Source organism: Anser anser, assembly GCF_964211835.1.
Source record: "Anser anser genome assembly, chromosome: 2".
NCBI lineage: Eukaryota > Metazoa > Chordata > Aves > Anseriformes > Anatidae > Anser > Anser anser.
Window position 1 is genome coordinate 121,102,216 of NC_139721.1, and position 19,948 is coordinate 121,122,163.

General features: G+C 35.4%; 1 protein-coding gene across 10 annotated transcripts in view; it reads left to right on the top strand.

The window, feature by feature from the left end:
- The window catches only part of NEK10 (NIMA related kinase 10), a 106,009-nt gene that overhangs the window by 41 nt on the left and 86,020 nt on the right, over nt 1-19,948 (top strand). For 5 of the 10 annotated variants that reach the window (XR_014580433.1, XR_014580435.1, XR_014580437.1 and 2 more), the window contains exons 1-16: nt 1-533; nt 3,415-3,531; nt 3,890-3,950; nt 4,855-4,985; nt 5,470-5,568; nt 8,310-8,394; nt 9,187-9,228; nt 10,701-10,779; nt 11,140-11,207; nt 12,209-12,288; nt 13,496-13,582; nt 14,901-15,125; nt 15,617-15,756; nt 17,499-17,560; nt 17,970-18,014; nt 19,687-19,764. Coding sequence is in view for 2 of the 10 variants with exons in the window: in XM_083825920.1 (XP_083682046.1) it covers nt 3,437-3,531; nt 3,890-3,950; nt 4,855-4,985; nt 5,470-5,568; nt 8,310-8,394; nt 9,187-9,228; nt 10,701-10,779; nt 11,140-11,207; nt 12,209-12,288; nt 13,496-13,582; nt 14,901-15,125; nt 15,617-15,756; nt 17,499-17,560; nt 17,970-18,014; nt 19,687-19,764 (1,377 nt within the window). In the remaining 8 variants the exon portion in view is untranslated. Of the gene's footprint in view, nt 534-3,414; nt 3,532-3,889; nt 3,951-3,993; nt 4,536-4,854; nt 4,986-5,469; nt 5,569-8,309; nt 8,395-9,186; nt 9,229-10,700; nt 10,780-11,139; nt 11,208-12,208; nt 12,289-13,495; nt 13,583-14,900; nt 15,126-15,616; nt 15,757-17,498; nt 17,561-17,969; nt 18,015-19,686; nt 19,765-19,948 lie in introns of those variants that run through there. The other 5 variants (XR_014580436.1, XM_083825919.1, XR_014580432.1 and 2 more) reach the window with 4 other exon arrangements.

Sequence of the window (19,948 nt, forward strand, 5' to 3'; positions counted from 1 at the left end):
GGCAGGGAGACCTCCATCGGGGCTCGGGGGGGCAGCGGGCGGCCTGGCCTTAGCGCCGCCGGGGGGTTAAGGCGAGGAGGAGAGGTACGGCGTGAGGATGGGCGGAATCTGCAGGTACAAGTTATGGGCTGGAAAATAGTCCAGAGACGCACGTTGCGTGCGGCCAAGAATTTGAGAATAGACCCGGCCGTTTATGGCTCCCCTTAAACTGGTGTGGTGCAGAGAGAAAACGACCAAAAACCAGCGGCTTGAATGTTCTTATTTGCCGGGAAAACGGGAACCTCATATTGGATCCTAATTAATCTCCAGAGAATCTTCAAAGAAGTGATAAAACAAAATTCAAGGGGGAAACACATGCATATGGAAGTTTTCATGTATCGTAAACTTGCAGACTTCCATATTGGTTCAGTTGATAAAACACACAGAACTCTTCAAACATTGTCTGTACGTGCTCACGAGCCGGGAGTTTCCTACGTTTGTGCTGCTGCTCAGTGCTGGTGCTTCTGGCTGCCGTGCTCTGCAAGAACAAGAGGGTAAGTGGTCTAGAGTTTCCTTCTGGTCGGAGGAGGAGAAGTACATTTTGGGAACCTTTTTTTGTCATCTTTGATCTTCCTCTGACGTCATTTGACCATTACTCGAAACACATTTCTATTTTGACAATAATATGTTGATAACTGCTCTTTTAAGGAGTGATTTTTCATCTGACCTCACCCAGCTTAGATACATTCCTATCTAGCAACAGCATCAAAAGTCTTACTAAAGCCAAGATATAACATATCTGTTGCTTCTATATCCAGCTTAAGCCAGTTAAACTTCTGTATATAATTAGGTAGTGGAACTCAGCCCCTGGAGTGATTAAGAAAGGAGTTCAAGGTCAATCAAGCAGCTAGTTAGCTTACAAAGCTATTTGTATCTGTTACTTACATCCAGTAGTTATTGCTAATAAAGATTGTAAAGACCATAAGATATCATTTTGTTAAAGCGAGTTTCTAAGCATTGCGCTCTAGCTTGTGGAGGTAGATATATCCTCTTTGTGTTTTTCTTTATTTTGGGGTTTCTTTTCACCTTCTGAAGCCTTATGTGCTTGTGTCATCTGAGACAGATACTAGACTGGGCCACAGATCAAATCTGTTGCAGTAATTCCTTTGTCTCCTGTTTCTCATCATGTGAGTTCTTTCTGTCAGGGTTCCTGGAACATTTCTTGTCCTATCCTGCACGCCAGCACTATCAGAATGCATCTTTCTTCCTTTGTAATTGAGTTAACATAAATAATTAAACGTAATTATTACCAGTTAAAATGAATTAATTAATATTGCTCTCATTTCATTGTTTTAAATGGAATCGAATAAGACTCTACACTGTAAAGTTATTTTCCTTAATGTGTTTCAGTTGTTTTTAAAAGTTGCATGATCTCAATCTTTTTCTGGCACTACCTGAATAAAGTGCAAGTGTTGTTTGGTTTGTTTCTTATGCATTACTCATGGGGCCAGCTTAATAGCTGGGGCATAGTTAATAAGATAGTTAATAGCCTGGCTCCATGGAAATTTCTTCTGGCACAAGTAAAGAAGAAACGCATGGGTGGGAACTTACTTAGTGATTCAGGAAAGTCAAGTCACTGTGTGAATTGGTAAGGAAATTTTTCATGTCTGTTTTCTCTCAGGTTTATGGCTGGTACAAGGAAAACAAGGGGTTGATCCTTCGGTAACCCCTCGCCAAGGGTGTGGTGCCAGTACACCCACCTGATTTCAGGACTGGCTACTGATGAAAGGATTTTCTGCTCTTCTCTCCACTTTCTGCAGCCGTGTACTCCTGCCCTCTGCCTTGTCAGCAGAGATGCTCATGGGGTGACTGTAACAGCTAAATTTGTAGAAAACTAACCATACAAACAGAATTATACAGTTTTCTGCTTGTTTAGTTCTCTAAACTGGCCCAGGTTTGGGTCTGGTAAGCTGATGAAGTGGAGAGGAGTGGCTGAACTTGGGAAGGGACAGGGGCTGCTGTTTTCACCGCAGCTGGCAATTACAATGGCTTATATCTGCAGGAAAGCTGAAGGGCACCAACACTTTAAGCCTCACGGACAAATGCTCCATTGTGTATATTGTCCCTGCCCTTGTACTTGGGTACAAGCTGTGGGGCGATGAGGGTTGAGACAGAGAACATGTAATTTGAATATTGGAGGAGAGCGGAGGAATTTCTTGGGGATCCAGATCAATGATTCTCTGTGCAGTTACTGGAGATAGGATAAAGGCTTGTCTAATACAACAGGAGTGGATGAACTGAGCTTACAGGACACTTCCCAGAGTGCACGAGTTCATATTGTCAGCAGTTGCATTTTGTGTATTTCTGTGCCTGATGTGAGAATGTATAATTGGGAAAACAGCTCTAATTTTCGGGAGGAAAACAGCAGCTTCTGATAGTTTACCATGCTTGTTTCCATCCTGGTCATTATCATCTTTGCCTTTATGAGAAAGAGGAATAAAAACCATTCGCAGTACTCTACACTGCCCAAAGAGAAAAGAAGGCTATAGGATTTCAAGGAGAAAGTCCTGTTACAGACACGACAGGGAACATCCAAACTATCAGTGTTTAGTGAGTAGTAAAACAAGTAGAAAGAATCATACAGTGGTACTGATCCTGTACAGTAAGTGGTACTTATACTTGTTTTTTTTTTTTTTTCTTGGAAGTCAGACCTACTAAATCTGATGCAAATAAACGGAATGTTTGCAGTGGATCTAATGTGTGGTAGTGACCCTCACAAGGCCAATCCATTACATCTCTGTTCATCTACTGAAATAAGGTGTACCTCCCACTGCAAAAAAAGCTGGGTGCTCTTGGAATAAGGCATTCACCTGAAATTCATAAGACCTGGATTCCAACCTCTGCTAAAAATTTCTGTGCTTCTTTCCTAGACTGTATGATGTGTGCATCTCATTTATTTGTCAGATACCTCCTTTTTCTACCCTTGATCCATCTTTTGTAATTAGATGATAAATCCATTATCTCCTTTGTAGTCTGGACAACACCTTGTATGATACGACCTCGATGTCAGTCTGTAAGCACTGTGTAATATAACTAGCCAATCCGTGGTGAAAAATTAATGGTAAAAATAATAAGAAAAAGCTCAATAAAAATGAAGTGAATTAGCTAGACAGCCGATATTATTTACCCTCACCAAAAATGTGTTGGGAAACTCAGGCTTCTGTATATGAGATTTATTACTTTCTTGTTAATATCTGGAATTCTAAAGAATATCTTCATGTAATGCCTGAAGTTTTTTGTGTTGCTAAAGTTTTTTTGTTTTGTAGAGCTGATTTTTTCTTTTTTTTTTTTTCGAGTCATCTCAGTTAGTTCTGTAAGTAGACATTTGTTGCTTAATGCTGCAGTAATATAACTCTGATCTACTTTATTTTTAAGGAAATGAGTTCTTAGTCATGCAATGATGACAATGATACACACAATGCCTGATCAGGACAAAAAGATGAAGAGCATAGAAAAAGCAACAGACAAAAAGCCTCATGGGATTTCTGTGAGGTATAGTATCTGACGTCTTTGTTTGAACTTCAGCAAGACCCACGTGGAATTTGCACTAGCTGCCAAAGCAGAATGCTTTAATTTGAAATGCAGTATAAACATGACAACTGTTACTCTGGTCACGAAGTTTATTTACACCTTTGTTGATTTAACGCATTCTGGAGAAGCTATAAATTCTTCTCCATGTAAAATGAGGACACTATACACCAGAAAACTTTATTTTCTGTCAGTAGGATTGTTGTTTGTTGACCTTCTTTACTATTTAAAGAGTATTTTTTACTATTTTACTATTTACTATTTAAAGAAATACGTTTATGTAGCTATTAACATATATTTATGCTATTATGTTTTATCCTAGGGATTATTCCGATCTTAAAAGACTTCAGTCCCTCTTAAATGTTCTGTCAGGCAAACAGCAGGTATTTTTCAATAACTATTATTAAACATGCTGAAGACTTGTATAATTATAAATAATGGTGATTATGGTTTGTGGCAGATACTTACGATATTGTGCTCTATTATGATGAAAAGTTACTAAAACCTTGTGTAGTGGATGTGGTGGCCCCCCCACCTCTGCCTGCAATATTAGTGCTTCTCTGTGGGGCAAACCCTACTCAGAAAGGGTGAAAGGGTGAAAGAATGAAACTGAGCCAACTCCCATCCTACTCTGCCATAATCTTTATTTAAACAGGAAAAACAATTACTTTATGTCACTATCTCAAGCAGGTTGTATCCAGCTATTAACACACACAGTCAGTTACCCTCACGGATTTACTCCACACCCTTCCACAATCTCACAAGAAGGAAGGTTAATAGATTTATTAGTTACAACATGGTGAAGAGTAATAAAGTACAAAATATTTTAAAAAATCAACATTTTAACCGTAAACAGTTTGTCTTTGGAGAATAACACTTGAGCTAAAAATCTTCAGGGCATAAGTATCAGTGCACGAAACTTCTAGGACATGGGAAAATTTTCACCTCAACTCACAGAATTGAGACAGGTAAGAAACAGAAAATTAATATATGTTGCAGATTTTCTCAAGCTTTACTATTATAAATTTGAAAAGGTACTATTCCTAATATTTTATGTCTCCACACACACGTTTTCCAGCCTTGCTTTGCATCAGTGTCCACTTTGGTTTTGTATCGCATGATGTGTTTGTGTGTGTGTATTTTACAATGGCAGTTATGGATGGAAAGTTTAACAGTGTCTATAGTTCAAGCCAGAACTTGAGAAAAGGTACTTTTTCTTGTTAAAATTCTTGTAAAACTGTTAAAACCCACTCTTTGACTCATGAGTACCCTGCTTTTCCTCCTTAGCTTCCAGCTGTAGGTTTCCAAAGTGGTCAATCCAGCATAACGAGAAGTCTGCAAAATGTCAAAAACAATGGACAAAACCCTCATGGTCAGTGGCAAGAATCAACTGAAGCTGTTGAGCTTGAAAACTTTAGGTAAAAGAAAGAACTAGTACGATGGTACTGTGTTGTATTTCTGAACATCTTTATGTGTCTTAGACTTGGCGAGGTGTTGAAGGCATTTATATTTGTATTTAACTGTGTTTCTTGTACTTTCATGTTAACCCGCTGAGATACAAATTATATACTTTTAATTTTCTAAACCTAACTGTAAATATTTTTGCTTTTGTAAATTTGACACATGCTTCCACTCGGTAGAGTGGACTGTTGAAAAATTAATATACCCAATTTAAATAAAATGGTTTCTTTATTTGGAAAGCTTATAATATTCCATTATAGTAGTCCCAAGTTATGCAAGAGACAGACTGTTCTTCCATACTTATTAGTGTCTGGAAATCTGAAATTGTGTTATTCCATTGTAAGTGCTCATATATATTTCTTAACTTTTCTTGCTAGTGTTAAGTTTTGGCTTGTTAAAAGATAATTACCAATTCAGCATTTTCCTTATATTTTTCATTAGTGTGACCTACAAGAATGAGAGAAATTTTAGCAAACATCCCAGACATAAGCTGTTTCAAGAGATCTTTACAGCTTTAGTTAAGAACAGATTTACCTGCAGGTCAGTATATTGAACACATTCACACCCAAGGAGGGATCACACTTTTTTGCCTTACTTAGAGAACCAATGTGTGGATAAGGCCTGGTATATATATGTTTCAACAGCAGACCTCTATGTGGAAACTAGTAGCTTCACATCTCTGCATAATCTTAGTTTTAATATTTTAAACAATCATTTTGGGGTTAGCTTTGACGACTGAATGCTTGGGTGCCTGGGATAGAAGAAGGAAGGACTGGGTATCTTTTACAAAAATTGGATGACCGAATTCTAACATCTGCTATGTTTTCTTTGATCATTTGCCCGTATCTGGTATTTGTAATCTATAGTTCCTTTTTCTAAATAGTTTTGTTCTTATTTTATTGACTTTTATTTGTATTTTATGGAAAAGCCCTTTCTTATGCTGCTGTCATTTGGTTGAGCAAGAAAAACATGCAAGACCTTCAAAAAATAGGGGAGTAGAGAAAGATGTTTTCTGGAAAAAAAATGTATTTTTCAGGATTTCTGTTACTATACACCACTGCTGTGTGATGTATTTTTCCTTTTTCAATCCAAACTACATTTTCTAAAAAATCCTAAATGATACAGAAGCTTAAAGGAGGAATCCTAGAACATTTAAATGTGCTAATATGTAACAAATTGATTTTATGTAAGTACCTGAAAACCACCATAAAATTCACAGTTTGCTTAGACACTTCTGCAGATTTAACTAGGGAATTATCTCATCTTTAATTGTTTAAATAGCAGGAAATTTTAAGACAAATCAACAAATCATTTAAATGATTGTAAATCTGGAACCTCTTTCCTTCTTTCCTTTTTTTCTTTTGCAAGGGAACTTTATGATCTCAGTACCTACCCGTGTCACATCAGTGGCTCAGCTTCATTTGCCAAAAATTTAAGTGTTTAAGAGTAACTTCTTAAGAATAAGAAGACACAAAGAATAACAAGTTCTATTTATACATTACGGCATACCTAGCTCATATTTTAGTTTTCGTTTTCTTTGGTACCCATCGGTGATTATGATGATATAACAAAACCAGCATCTTGTATTATAAATGTAAGCAGCCAGGTAAGGTTAATGAAACAAGCATATATTAATAAATTTGATAGACCCTTAGGATAAGTAATCACCTTACAAAGGTGATTTAGTTACCTTTTATGAATATTTTACTGTGTCTGTGATGGTGTCCTCACTTTGGAACAACTGCCGTTGTTGCATTGTGTCAAAGCCTTAGAAGTTGTCACCCTGACCTGTATTACATGCTTTTACTTGCATAGCTATGTTGTTTGGGGTGCAAATTGAAAAATCACACCCACTTCCCAATGTCACTGTGTCAGCAGAAGTCCTGGTTGGAGATAGATCTGTTGGCAAAAAAAACCACCGTGATGAGTAGAACTTAAGTTGTTTGGATAAGGAGTGTAACTAAGCAGGCAGAAAAAAAATCCTGCTGGCATATGCTGGATATACACTAAGGTCTCTAGTAACGTGAATAGGTTCTCAAATGTTAACCAGGCTCAGAGAATTACTGTCCCCTCAGAAACGTGGCAGATGTGTTACACAATTAAAGAAACTAACATCTGCCAAGAGTCAATGCTTTTTATAAGTATAACTTTGTAGAGCCACCATTTAAAGTAAGCTAAAGATAATTTTCTAATTTGACTTACAAATTCTTGCCTGCCAGTATATGGTTGCTGTTCACTCTCCATGAAAGTTATGCACTTCTTGAAGTGGCCAAGTATGGAAGCATAATGAAAAACACTATTACTTTGGGCAGAATGTTGGCGTGGAAGGGCTGAGATTTTGCTAGTTTCTACTTATAAAACGTTTATTTTTATCAAAATATTTTTAGCCATTGGCATCATTCCCAACTGCAAATGATAAAAACGTAAGAGAGCTGCCACGTCGCATAGACTTCTGTTCCTTGGAAACTTGCCAAGATACAGATTCTGTCCTCTCAGTTAACAAAAGAAAATCCCCAAAGATATCTGAATGTTTGTTTGTTTGTTTGTTTTTCCAAAAGGAAAATGGTGATATATACCTACAACAAACAATGGAAATAGTAATTCCGTTTCTGGTATTTATACAGGACTGCCGTCCCTGGATGCTTTGTGCTTTCTGCCAAGTCTTGTGCTGGAACTGTATGCAGAACCATAAAAGAGGAAATTCTATTTGGAAACAAACAAAAAGAATGAAAAAAAAAATCCGAAGACTAATAGTACTCAAATTTTAAAACCCAAGATAGATCATGATCATTTAAAAATAAGTATTTCAAATCTAGCTAGTTTAACTTCCGAAGCACCCATGTGGTCTTATTATATATTTATGCAAATATAAGTTGTGAGCTGAAGTTTGATGTGTGCTTTTAGTGCTTCTGCCTTTTGGGCCTTGATCCAAGCACTTAAGTTTCTATTGAAGTATGATCAGCTTGTGCTTAGAGATAAGCATGTACTTCCCTGCATCAATTCAGTGATAGTAAATGTTGGCTGATAGTGTTCATATAATCAATTAAAAATCAAATAAAAAATCAAAAAATCAAAAAAAATCAATTTATTTGAACTTGTCACTATGTTTGAATACAAATGGTATAAAAAGTCTATAGCATAGAATTTTACAGTATGGTATATTGTACAGTTGTAGTTTAGTAATCTTCTAGTCAATTGATTCCTGAATCCAAATTTTTTGTATAAGTATTTTTATACTTCTTTATTGTATTTGGTTTATGTTTCGGATATTTCTTTTACAGAGAGTGGGTTAATCAAGCTCCATCCATCCATTTTCTTAGAGTATTAATCTGCCTGAGATTATTAATAAGGGATCCATGCTACCAGGTCAGTATATCAAAGTGTTGTTTTTTTCTTGGACAAGAGGATGTATATAACATCATGCATATGGTTGTGTTGGTGCATGTGTATATAAATGTGTATATTCTTATGGACGCACACTTAATATATACATGCACCTATTTTTCTATATGCAAAGATGTAAGTGAGTTGCAAACAGATTTCAGTAGAGAACATGTACTGTTACTGGGTAACTATTTTTTCTGGTATTTGTTTCTTGTAGGTTTTGGTGTTGCTAACCCTAACAAAGAACCCATAAATCTCCATAACAGATGTCTTGGTCATTGCCCAGAGCCCTAGACTGTGTACTTGACTTTACTTCTCTGTACAGATATGTGAAATTTCCATAACGTACTAACTGAAGAAAACTGAAAGCTACCTATTCCTCCTAGCAGCCTATTTTTCTGAATTACAAACAAGCCGATTTTTTTTTTTTCTGGCTGTTATAGCCATTCTTCACAAGACAGCCCCAGACATCTGTTAAGATATTTGTATTGTATATATATTTTTTTTTTGCATGTGTTGCAAAGCTTATACTGTTGTTCTAATTTTGGAATCTTTCAAATTTCACCTCTGTGTTTTTATTTATCTACTTATTGTAAGTAACTCTAAACTCTGAAAGTGCTAAGCATCTCCAGAATGCATTGACTTTGATCACTAGAGTTAAGGTTTCTCAACATTCATAATGAACAGGGCATTTATGTTCAAGCATACTCTCATTGGTAGTGCCTTTTGTATTCTGACTCTATTTTTTTTGTCTTTTTATTTTCTTTCTCTTAGGAAATGCTCCACAGCTTGGGTGGGGTTGAAAATCTAGCTCAGGTAAAATTCCTCTTAGTACCTGTCCTGGTTTTGGTTGGGATAGAGTTGTTTCTCCTAGTAGCTGTTATGGCACTGTGTTTTGGATTTAGGATGAGAGTAATGCTGATAACACACCAATGTTTTAGTTGCTGCAGAGCAGTGCTTACACAGAGCCAAGGGCTTTTCTGCTTCTCATGCTGCCCTGCCAGCACGGAAGCTGGGGGTGCCCAAGGAGCTGGGAGAGGACAGAACCAGGACAGCCGACCCAAACTAGCCAAAGGGATGTCCCACACCATGTGGTGTCATGCTGAACAATAAATATGGGTTGGCTGGCAGGAGTAGGGGTTAGGGGCAGCTGCTTGGGGACAAGCTGGGCAGTGGATGTTGAACAATTTTATTGAGCACCACTTGATTTGTATTTTCTTTTATTATTATAATTATTATCAGCACCATCATGATCATCATCATTATTACTATATTTTCCCTTCCTTTCCAGTCCAATTAAACTGCCTTTGTCTTCCTTTTTTGGTCCTAATAAACTGTCTTTATCTTAACCTATGAGCTTTTACCCTTATTCTGAGTCTCTCCACTATCCCATGGGGTGGGGTGGTGGAGAGCAAATGGCTGTGTGGTGCTTAGCTGCCTGCTAGGCTAAACCAGAACAGTACCTTTACCCATTATGTTGCATGTCAATTTATTATGATTAGAATAAAGTATACTGTAAAAAAAATGTATTCTTGGTTTATGGAAAGAAGTGAATCTATTCCTGTGTTTGAACTTAAATGGTGTTTTTTTTTTTTTTTTTTTTTTAAACTAGTACACAGTGCACTTATATCCTTGTAATCTAGCAGCATTTAACAGAAAACTTTCTTTTTGGAAAGCATAAGAAATGCCCCCTGAAGTGGGGAAAGGATTAGAAAAGTCAGCACAATTGGTTCAGTCAAAAAAAAAAACACTATAGACTTTTGAAGGAAGATGTGTAAAGGCACCTTGAATTTCAGCAAATGACTTTTCGAAGGTGAAAGCATAGTGGTAGAATGGTTGAACAGGCTGAAAACTGGGGACTACAGTAATTCTGCATTGCAGAACATTATTGATAACTAATAACTGTATTGTTGTTGCTTTACGTTAACACTGCTTTACTCCTGGATTTTTAATACTCGTTCTTCAGTGAGTGGGAACTGCCCATTTAACAGTGAATTATGGCGTATCTTGAGTATGGCCCTAGAAGTAAGGTCTTTGTATTTGGGGGTGTTCAGTGGATTTTCCTCTTGTGGAATTTTTACACTTGCATTCTGAATTCTTGTACTTCAAAGATCTCTTCTGTACTCTGAGAAGTTTAACAGCAAAAGTATGTCACTTTACAGACTTACCTTTTTTTTTTTATGATACAGCTGCACCACCTACAGGCTATTTGTGTGCATAACACTCCAGATTTATGAACTAAAACTCATTTTTTAATGTACTTTTATTTTTTTTGTCCCCACGTACAGTATATGGAAACAGTAGCAAATAGCTATCTTGATTATGGAGAGGAGCAGCATGATATAGACAAATTGGTCAACATGACATGTAAGTGTTATAGCAGATAACATAAATTTTAACTGCACCTATGACATTTGTATGTGAGGCTTTAAAATGTTTAAAATACCTAAGAGGATCAGTTACTAAGGTATTATTAGATTAATTGTTGGCATCATCACTCAATTATAAAGGTATCTGAAACTGTGGAAAAGCAAAACCTTTTTTTTAGGTATAATGTTTCTTCTTAAGAATTTAATACCACTAAATACCTCTATGCACTGAAGTAATAGAGTAAAATGAGCTAGTCATGGTTCAAAGAATCTGGTGTTTTGTTTTATTCTCTGATTAGTAAAATGGAAAATACTAAGTGGTAAAGCTCCAATATATGTAACTTCCTTTGTTCCATAGACATTCTTCAAAAGATTGCTGCTGTTAAAGATCAAAGAGAATGGGTTATAGCAAGTGGAGCACATAAAGTAAGTGCTTTATAAAATTACTAATCATAGCCAATTAGCTACTTAACTAAATGAATTTTCCTTTTCAGATTTGAACTAGTTGGCACTAAGTTCCTTACAATGTGAAGCTTGTAAAGTAAGATAATCTCAGTTCTGTGTTTTATTGGTGTGAATGAGCATCATGAAAATTATTTCTGTGTGTGACTAACTGTCTTGATGCATGGTTATTGGATGTTGGGGATAATTAGTTCTTAAATGTTTGAACTAAGCTCATTCCTATTAAAAATAGTAGCCATGTTTACACTGTCCTTAACTATGTATGCTATGATATGAATTGAAATGTCTGCTTTGATTTTTCACTTAGGCAACATTGTGTGTCAGTTTTGCTAGAGATTACTCTCAGTGTAAGGTTCTACACTTAATGTATTTTATTGCTGATTTGTGGGCAAAATGAGTAACATTAGAGATCGAGATCAGCATAAGTAGTGCTTTGTGCTTCTGTTATGCTGCAGTTGGCAATTAAGATCAGATAGGATTGGATGACATTTTTAGAGGATCTAGACAAATAAGAATTTTACTTTGATATAAATCATTAACAAAAAAAATACATATATGGCCTTAAATGATCTATTGTATGGTTTAAATATAAGCTTAAAATTAAGTTTTTACTTCAAGAGGACTTGGTTTAGAATTCTGAAGTGTTTTACACAGGAACAGTTGTTTACAAAGTTATATTAAATTGCAGAGATATTTTAAAAAATCATGAGAGGTGAATCCTTAAAAAGATTAAACATCCTTGTTTGTCCGAAGACTGGGTGTATTGTAAGACTTTAAGAGTGTATTTTAGTGTACCTAAAATGTACTTTAAAAGTAGCTAAGACTTTTAATATATCCTTTAAGTATTTGGTAACTTTAATTTGAAAATTTATGGCATTTCAATAAATAACTACTTATATGTTTGAGTCATAAAGGAAAATGAATCATTTATATTCATTTGTCTTGTTTGATGTTTCATTTTCTAGACCTTAGTAAATTTGTTGTCTGCCAGAGACAGTAATGTGCTTTTAGGTGCTCTTCTTGCCCTGATTAGCCTAGCAGAAAGGTACGTTCAACATAATGTGCTGCTGTTCACAATAAGAATTTTAATGTTATGTCTTACACGTGTTATGTCTTGTTTGTGAGGAATACTTTTTTTTTTTTTTTTCAAAATCAAGTCTTGTTCTGTGGAAGACTAGGAAGTCTGCTTCATTTTACATTGAATCAGTAAAAATGGAAAGTTAAAAAGGTTTTACTAGCTACTAATTGGAAACTTTGGTCCTTGCAGCACACTTCTTGCTCGTGTGGAGAGCTTTGCAAGGCTGGAGTCATAGAATCTCTTTTGTAATCCCTGTGCAGGATTCTGTAGTTCTTACTGATTTCTCTGTATGCAAAGGTCTTTTGTACTGAACTTAGTATAACAGTGTCCCACAGTAGCAAGCAAGAATATTGTTCAATGTAGTAAATAATGAATACATACACCCAAATCAATGTATATGTACCTTTTCTTCACAAACAACTGGTTTAAATGAAAATAAGGTTATTTTTTAAAAAATTATTATTATTATTTTACCCTGTTGTAGGTGGGGATGGGGAAAAGGAAAAAGGAAGATACAGCATCTTTCATTCTTAATGACTTAATTTCTAATGTCTTCCAGACTTGTTTAACAATGTTATCTTTAAAATGAAAAATTATAAGGAAAAATTTAAAACTGAAAATAATAATACAATTCATTAAGATCAATAAAAAATTACTTACTAACCTTTCTCTGGATGTTCTCTTTTCCCAAATTTCTTTTATTCCATTTCATTTTTTTTTCTTTTTTTATTATCAGTATTAATTTGAATTTGAATCTTATACATACATTTGCAACTTCCATTTAAATTTCTTCACAGAATTAAATGTTTCACATTTTGACTGGGTAAGACAGTATATGGAGTATATTACAAATATTCATGTAAATTATATTTTATTCTAAAGGTACAGCTAATTTTCTTAATTTCTAGTGTGAAACAAATTATTTTCATCTTTACTTCTGTGCATCCAGGTGTCCACATTTACTATTTTTGTACTGAGAAAATTGAAAATTGTTGCACTGTTAGTCTTAACCCAATATATCTTTGTGTCTTTAAATATCTGTGATGTTGTTATTAGACAAAATTTGAGGAAAAAAATATTAGTCAAAACAATGTATAGGGAATGGGGCTAAAGAGCAGTGTGTTTTTTGATGTAATTTAATTTCGTATAAATGCCAGGAATAATCAATTTGTAGTCCAGAATGTAGGGAGAAGATAAGTGAACTCACCATTGTTGAGAACTTGCTGGTGATATTACATGAATACGATTTGCTTTCTAAAAGGTGAGATTTTGCTCGTAGATTAACTATGTTAAAATATTTTTTTTGACTTTTTCATTTAGAGGCATGTTTATTTAGAGGAATTAGATAGAGTGCCACTTTAAGATTCTCAAGGTAAATTTCTGAAACCTAAGTATTTTCTGTCAGATATTGATACAGTAAAATCTCTTCTAGTAGTTCTGTTATAGGCTGTCTCTTCTCTCTCTGCTGATGGCCTACAGTGCAGTGCAAATAAATTTTAATGTTACCATAAAGTGACAGCAGAAGATTTTCTTGATGTACCTTTGCTGCTGTCAAACTTGAATGGTTAGATGGAAAGTATATTGAACTCAGACAGTTCCTTCAATATTAAATAAAAAATAGTAAAAAATTGCAAGACATATAGCTGCCGTAGCTTATACCAGAGGCTAGATAAGACCACAAATCCCTCTAATCACAAAATTGTAAAGATCTTTAAACGTCCACTTTCAGCTCATCTAAGCCTGCTTGTTGAACATAGTATATCCGCACTTCAGTAAGAAACAAATAGACTTCAAAGTTGATATTTCACATAAACTATCCACATTTATAATTTTGAAGACTTAAAAAAAATTTTGTGCTTCTTGTATGCAAATTATTTTACACATTATTAGAGATAAATAAAATGAAAATGTGAAAATATGTTACTTAGTTTCTGCATTTGAAATTATTTAGATTATATATAAACCAAAAGGTTGTTATAAAAATTGGAATTTGAATGTAGGCAGGAAGCTGATGAAGTTCAATGCTAATTATGAATAATTTTTAATTCAGTTAGGGATTTTCTGATATTTCATGAGACATGCATGCAGCTTTCTGGTCTCAAGTGGAAGTGAAAATCCCTAGCCATAGTTTCACTGAAAAGTCCATCTTAATTACACTGAAGTTAATGAAAATCTTGTGCAAAATTTTTGAATAATACATCCAATCCTTTTGTAAACATAATATTCAAAACATACTGGAGAAAAATCTAGGTTGTTTGTGGAGTTATTCTGTTTTAACAGATGGACTTTATCCTTGTACACACACTTCATACATGCAGTGCTATTTGTAGTAGTAATGCCATTAGCAAGAAGGTGGTAATATGAATGGTTGAATGATTGTAGTCCACCTGGCCACCTCCATGGCAGCTGTGTATGCTTGGCTGTCTTTTTAGTGGAAAACTTAGTCAAATTCAATAGTAAATATAATTTCATCCTTTGTGAGGGACGAAATTATATATATATATATATATATATATTTCTAACAGGCAATAAAAATTAAAGATGAAGCTACTGTTAAAATCTCTTACTGATTTTTTCAGGCTAACAGCAGAGTTGTTACGTCTCCTATGTGCAGAGTCACAGGTCAAAGAACAAGTAAAAATGTATGAAGGAATTCCAGTTTTGCTCAGTTTACTCCATTCTGATCATATTAAGCTTCTATGGAGTGTAGTTTGGATTCTGGTACAGGTTTGTGAAGACCCTGAGACTAGTGCGGAAATCCGTGTTTGGGGTGGAATCAAGCAGCTCCTTCATATACTACAGGGGTAGGTTTTCATTCCTGAGCACCCTGTCAATTACATGAGACTCTTTCATATTTTAAGTTACGTTTGACTAAACTCCATTTTATCAAATAGCATCTTGGTTTTGTTCAGCTGTGTATGATGTCTATAAAAATTAAAATACTATTTAAAACATAATGAATAAGCAGTATTTTTTTCAGCTATGCATTGTTCTCTTACAGTTTTTCATACTTTCAGTGTATATACTGGCATGAATAGATTATAAATGTCATTAGTGTTTACTTAGTTTCCTTATAATTAGGCACCTATTTAGTGAACTAGAATGGTGAATATAAATGATGAATGCATTAAAGGGATTTTCTGTTTAAAGGCTTCTTTGCTTTTTCAAATTGTATTAACAATTATTAATTAACAATTAACATTATTAATGTAGTGAAAAAAAGACATTTTCAGAACTTTCAGAAATGGCTAAAGATGTGTTAAGCCATTTTTATATTGGAATTTAATTCTTTCAGGGAAAGAAATCTTGTTTCTGATCGCTCTTCAGTTGGAAGTTTATCTAGTGCGAATGCAGCAGGCAGAATCCAATATCTTCATTTGTCAGATGATTTGAGTTCTGATGAGATACAAGAAAATACTTTCTCCCTTCAAGCAGGTTGGTTTACAAGGCATAATCCTCAGTCACGTGTTCACTTACACTTGTGCAAAAGGATTCAAAATATTTCAAAATTGAAATTATAAACATTTTTACCTGCTAGTGTGTATATTCCCACCTGGAGTGGTAGCACAAAGTCAAGCTGTGTTAATTTCTAAATGTGCAATACCAGTACATATATTCAAAAACACACGTTTTTTAAAGAAAGAAGCAAAGGATGAAATATTAAGTACGCAGGAAATCATATATTTCTTCCACCTGTATGAATGTCTCAGTTTTTTAAGATTTTATTTTTAGCTTGAGATTAGTTTTATTTGATCACATTGTTCCCTCCGTTCAAACTTACTATGACAGATTAGTCATAAATTCATTATAGTGGAACTCTTTCAGAGTGGTATTTCTAAGACTGTCTTTAGGTGAAGTCAGTCAAGTGAGGATCATTCAGTAGCTGTGGAGAGAGTCCCTTTTAGAGGAGATTTATTAATATCAAATATCACATCAAGTCTCCACTCTGAAATGTCTTCTGAAGGATCACCTTTTTCCAGTGATTACCGAAGGACCGTGGAAACTATCCTTACTAGGATTAAATGACAAGAATATTCTTGAAAGATGTAGCATAATCATAGAATCATAGAATGGTTTGGGTTGGAAGGCACCTTTTGAGTGCTTTATCACTGTTACCTTTGAGGAGCTAGTAATGTGAAATGAATTGCACTAGCAGTCCTCATGTCCTTAAAGACTGTAGTGCCTTACCAAAAACACTAACTAAATGGAGCATGTGTTTGGGTTACTTCTGCTTTCTTTAAGGACTCCTAGGAAAAACAGTTGTATGTAAGCACTGAATTTACAGAAGACTTCTAGTTATGACGGGAGTACCTATCTATATTTTTACCTTTTGGGTATTGGGTGTAGGTGTCAAGGTTTTGGTAGTGGGAGGCCTGCAAGGGTGGCCTCTGAGAGGTAGGGGTCATCCTGTGCTGGACATAGCTGTTGCCAGGGGGCTCCACAGCAGACTCATCGCTGGCCAAAGTTGAACCCATCAGCAAAGTTGGTGGTGTGTCTGTGAAAAAGTATTAAAGAAAGGGCAAAAACACTGAGTGAGCAGAGGAGGAGAGGAAAAAGAAGAAACAGCAGTGTGAACACCAAGGTCATAAAAGGTGGAGGAAGAGGTGCTCTAGGCACTGGAGCAGAGATTCCCCTGCAGCCCATTGGAAGGACCATGGTGGAGCAGGTATTCACACTGCATCCTGTGGAGAGGACCCATGCTAGAGCAGAGGAAAAGTATGAAGAGGAAGGAGCAGCAGAGAGGAACTGTTAGCTACTGACTGTAATGCTCATCTGTCACCACCCCCACCCCGCTCCCCGCTGGGGCATGGGGTAGAGGAGCTGGGAATAAAGGAATGAAGATGGTTCTGGGGAAAAAAAAGGAGGAGGTGAGGGGAAGGTGTTTTAATTTTTAATCTTTGTTTCTCACTATCCTAATCTATTCTAATTGGCAATAAGTTAAATTAATTTTTCCGTAAGTCAAGTCTATTTTGACTGTGCTGATAAACAGTGAGCAATTTCCAGATCTTTATCTTCACCCATGAGCTTTTCTATCTTATTTTTCCCCACCTGTTGAAGAAGGGGAGTGAATGAGTGGTGGGGTGTGCATTTGGCCCTTAGGCAAGGTTAACTCACCATGCCATCTGAATTTCTTTATGAATCTGACCCTAAATGTTACATCTGATTTTTTGTTCTAGCTTGTTGTGCTGCAATTACTGAACTGGTGCTCAATGACACTAACGCTTACAGTGTAGTACAGGTAGGAAGACTTTATTCAGTTAAGTAAGGCATTATGGTTTATAATTTTACTTATTTGTTCTTACTGGTCACTATCAATTAACAAGCAAAATTCAATTTAAAGGGATTGGACAATGTGCCTTTATATAACTTTTATATACGTTTTATATAACATTATCTCTCTTTATACATTTACAAACACACAAATATGCACAAGGATATCAACATATGTATCTAGCTGTTTGGGATAATAAACAGCTTTACTTAGTGTATATTTTGGTTGGCATCTCTTGCCATGCTTTTGCTGCATTCATAACAGAATAGTAATAAGTGTCATCATGGAATTAACTGAGAAATACAAATTCTTACTTTCCAACTGGGCAGCTTAATGTTGAGTTGTTGTTTCACAAACAATTTCCCTTTTTCCTCAGAGTCTGCTATTTCTGAGATGGCTTCCTGGCATTCCATCCCCAGGGGTGTGTTTCTAAACTACATTTTAAAATGTAATATGTCAGCTGGGACTTATGGATTTGAAAACTGTTCTTAAAAATCCCTGCTATGTATTGCATGAATAGCCAAAAACATCAATATTTAGGACAATAATATCAGCTAAAATCCATATCCAACTTTTATACCCTATGTGTTGTCAGTGATCAAAGCCCTCATTTTATTTTAAAACCCAGCTGAAGTTATTCCTAAAAGGAATTGAGAAAACAGAGTTGTCTTAATTATGGTAAAGAAGGTACTTAGGTAAAGACATTCATATACATTTCAAAAACTGTTGTTCAGGCAGAAAAGAATAGAAGTAAGTCTAGATTTTTTTTCTATGTATCTTAAGCACTAAAATTCACAGTAAACCAAATTTAGCTTTTTATCTGAACAACATAACTTCATATGTTTAATGCTGAATCTGATTTCATCAAAATAAAACATCATTTATTAAGTTAGATATATTTTGAAAACAGTGCAACTCTTGGGGGACTTAGGAAACAAAAGGTTGATTTTAACATAGAGTAGTTTTTTTCAGTGTTGCTCCAGCAGTGCGTGATAACTGTGGTGTCAGTTAAAATTGCTTAAAATTGATGGGACAATGTACAACCTGGAAATAAGGTGTTTCAAGTTTAGCTTCTTCCTCCACTCATTCTGTTAAAAGACAACGACATCTCCCTCCGTCAAAATATCAGCCAATGTCCCCCTTTCAAATCAGGACAAAGCTTCAAGTACGTTCATTTTAACTGATTTCTACACTACAGCAGTCTTTTTCATTTTCAATCCTACTTCTTTCTCTGTGCTATTGTAACTTAGAGTTGCATGGTGAACAAGATGAAGAAACTTGGTTTAAAAATAGATAGAGGGAGAAGAGTTGCAGCACTTTTAGTTACATGCTGAAACTTGTATAGAAAGTAAAGCTAAATACCCTCTAAAGGTTTATATCAGTAGCAAAGGATATCTGGTTCAGGCTGTTGAGAACCATTGGCTTCTGCTGTAGCTGCCCTCTTTCCGTCCATCCTTTGTCTTTGTCTGAACTTACAGCCTCGGTAGCAGCCTGCGGGCCAGAACGTGTTTATGACTCAATGTCTATATTCCACTGGCTAAAAGTTTAGGTTAAATCCAGCCTTCCTGAACAGTTTAAGAAAACGTGTCAGGAACTGCAGCAGAGCATCTGTAGAGCTGACGCACATTCCCTTCAAGTCTGCTAGAGAGGAGAGTAGTCCCCAGCAGGGAGCTTGTGAGGTAACTGAGAGCTGTACTGAAACTAAATCCGCTAGTGCCCATCTCTCAAACCAACGTGATGGATATAATATGTTAGTAGAGGACACAAGCATGGTTACAGGAAAATGGAAACTGAAACACGGTATGGGTTTCACAAAATCCCGCCGAAGGCACAGACTCAGGCTATCACTTCTGGTGTCTCTCTAGTTTATGATATTTATTGCTTCTTTATCTGTTTGCAAGCTCTCTTTGTAGTATCTGTTTAAATGTAAAGATTATTTCATTATGTACATTTAGTTATTTCAGTTTATAATTCAGGAGGTTGAGAACTTGGAAATTTGTATTAGATTCTGATTTATCTGAAGTAACAATGTTTTTTATTTGTGGTTTCTGTGCAAAGGAATGCCGTTAATGTTGACCTTTCTCTGTTTCCAGGCAAATGGAATATACACAATAGCAAAGCTTATTTTACCAAACAAAGAAAGGAATGCTGAAAAAGCTAATTTATTGCAGGTAACTTCCTTTATTATAATTGCATATTGAAAGTCCAAAACAATTCCTGAGAATTTTTATGGTTTTAAGATTTATTTTAAAGTAAATATCTTACTTTAGGGGGAAAAAAATAAAATAAAAACAAAAACAAACAAATAAAACAAAACAAAAACAAACAAACAAACAACAACAACAACAAAAACCA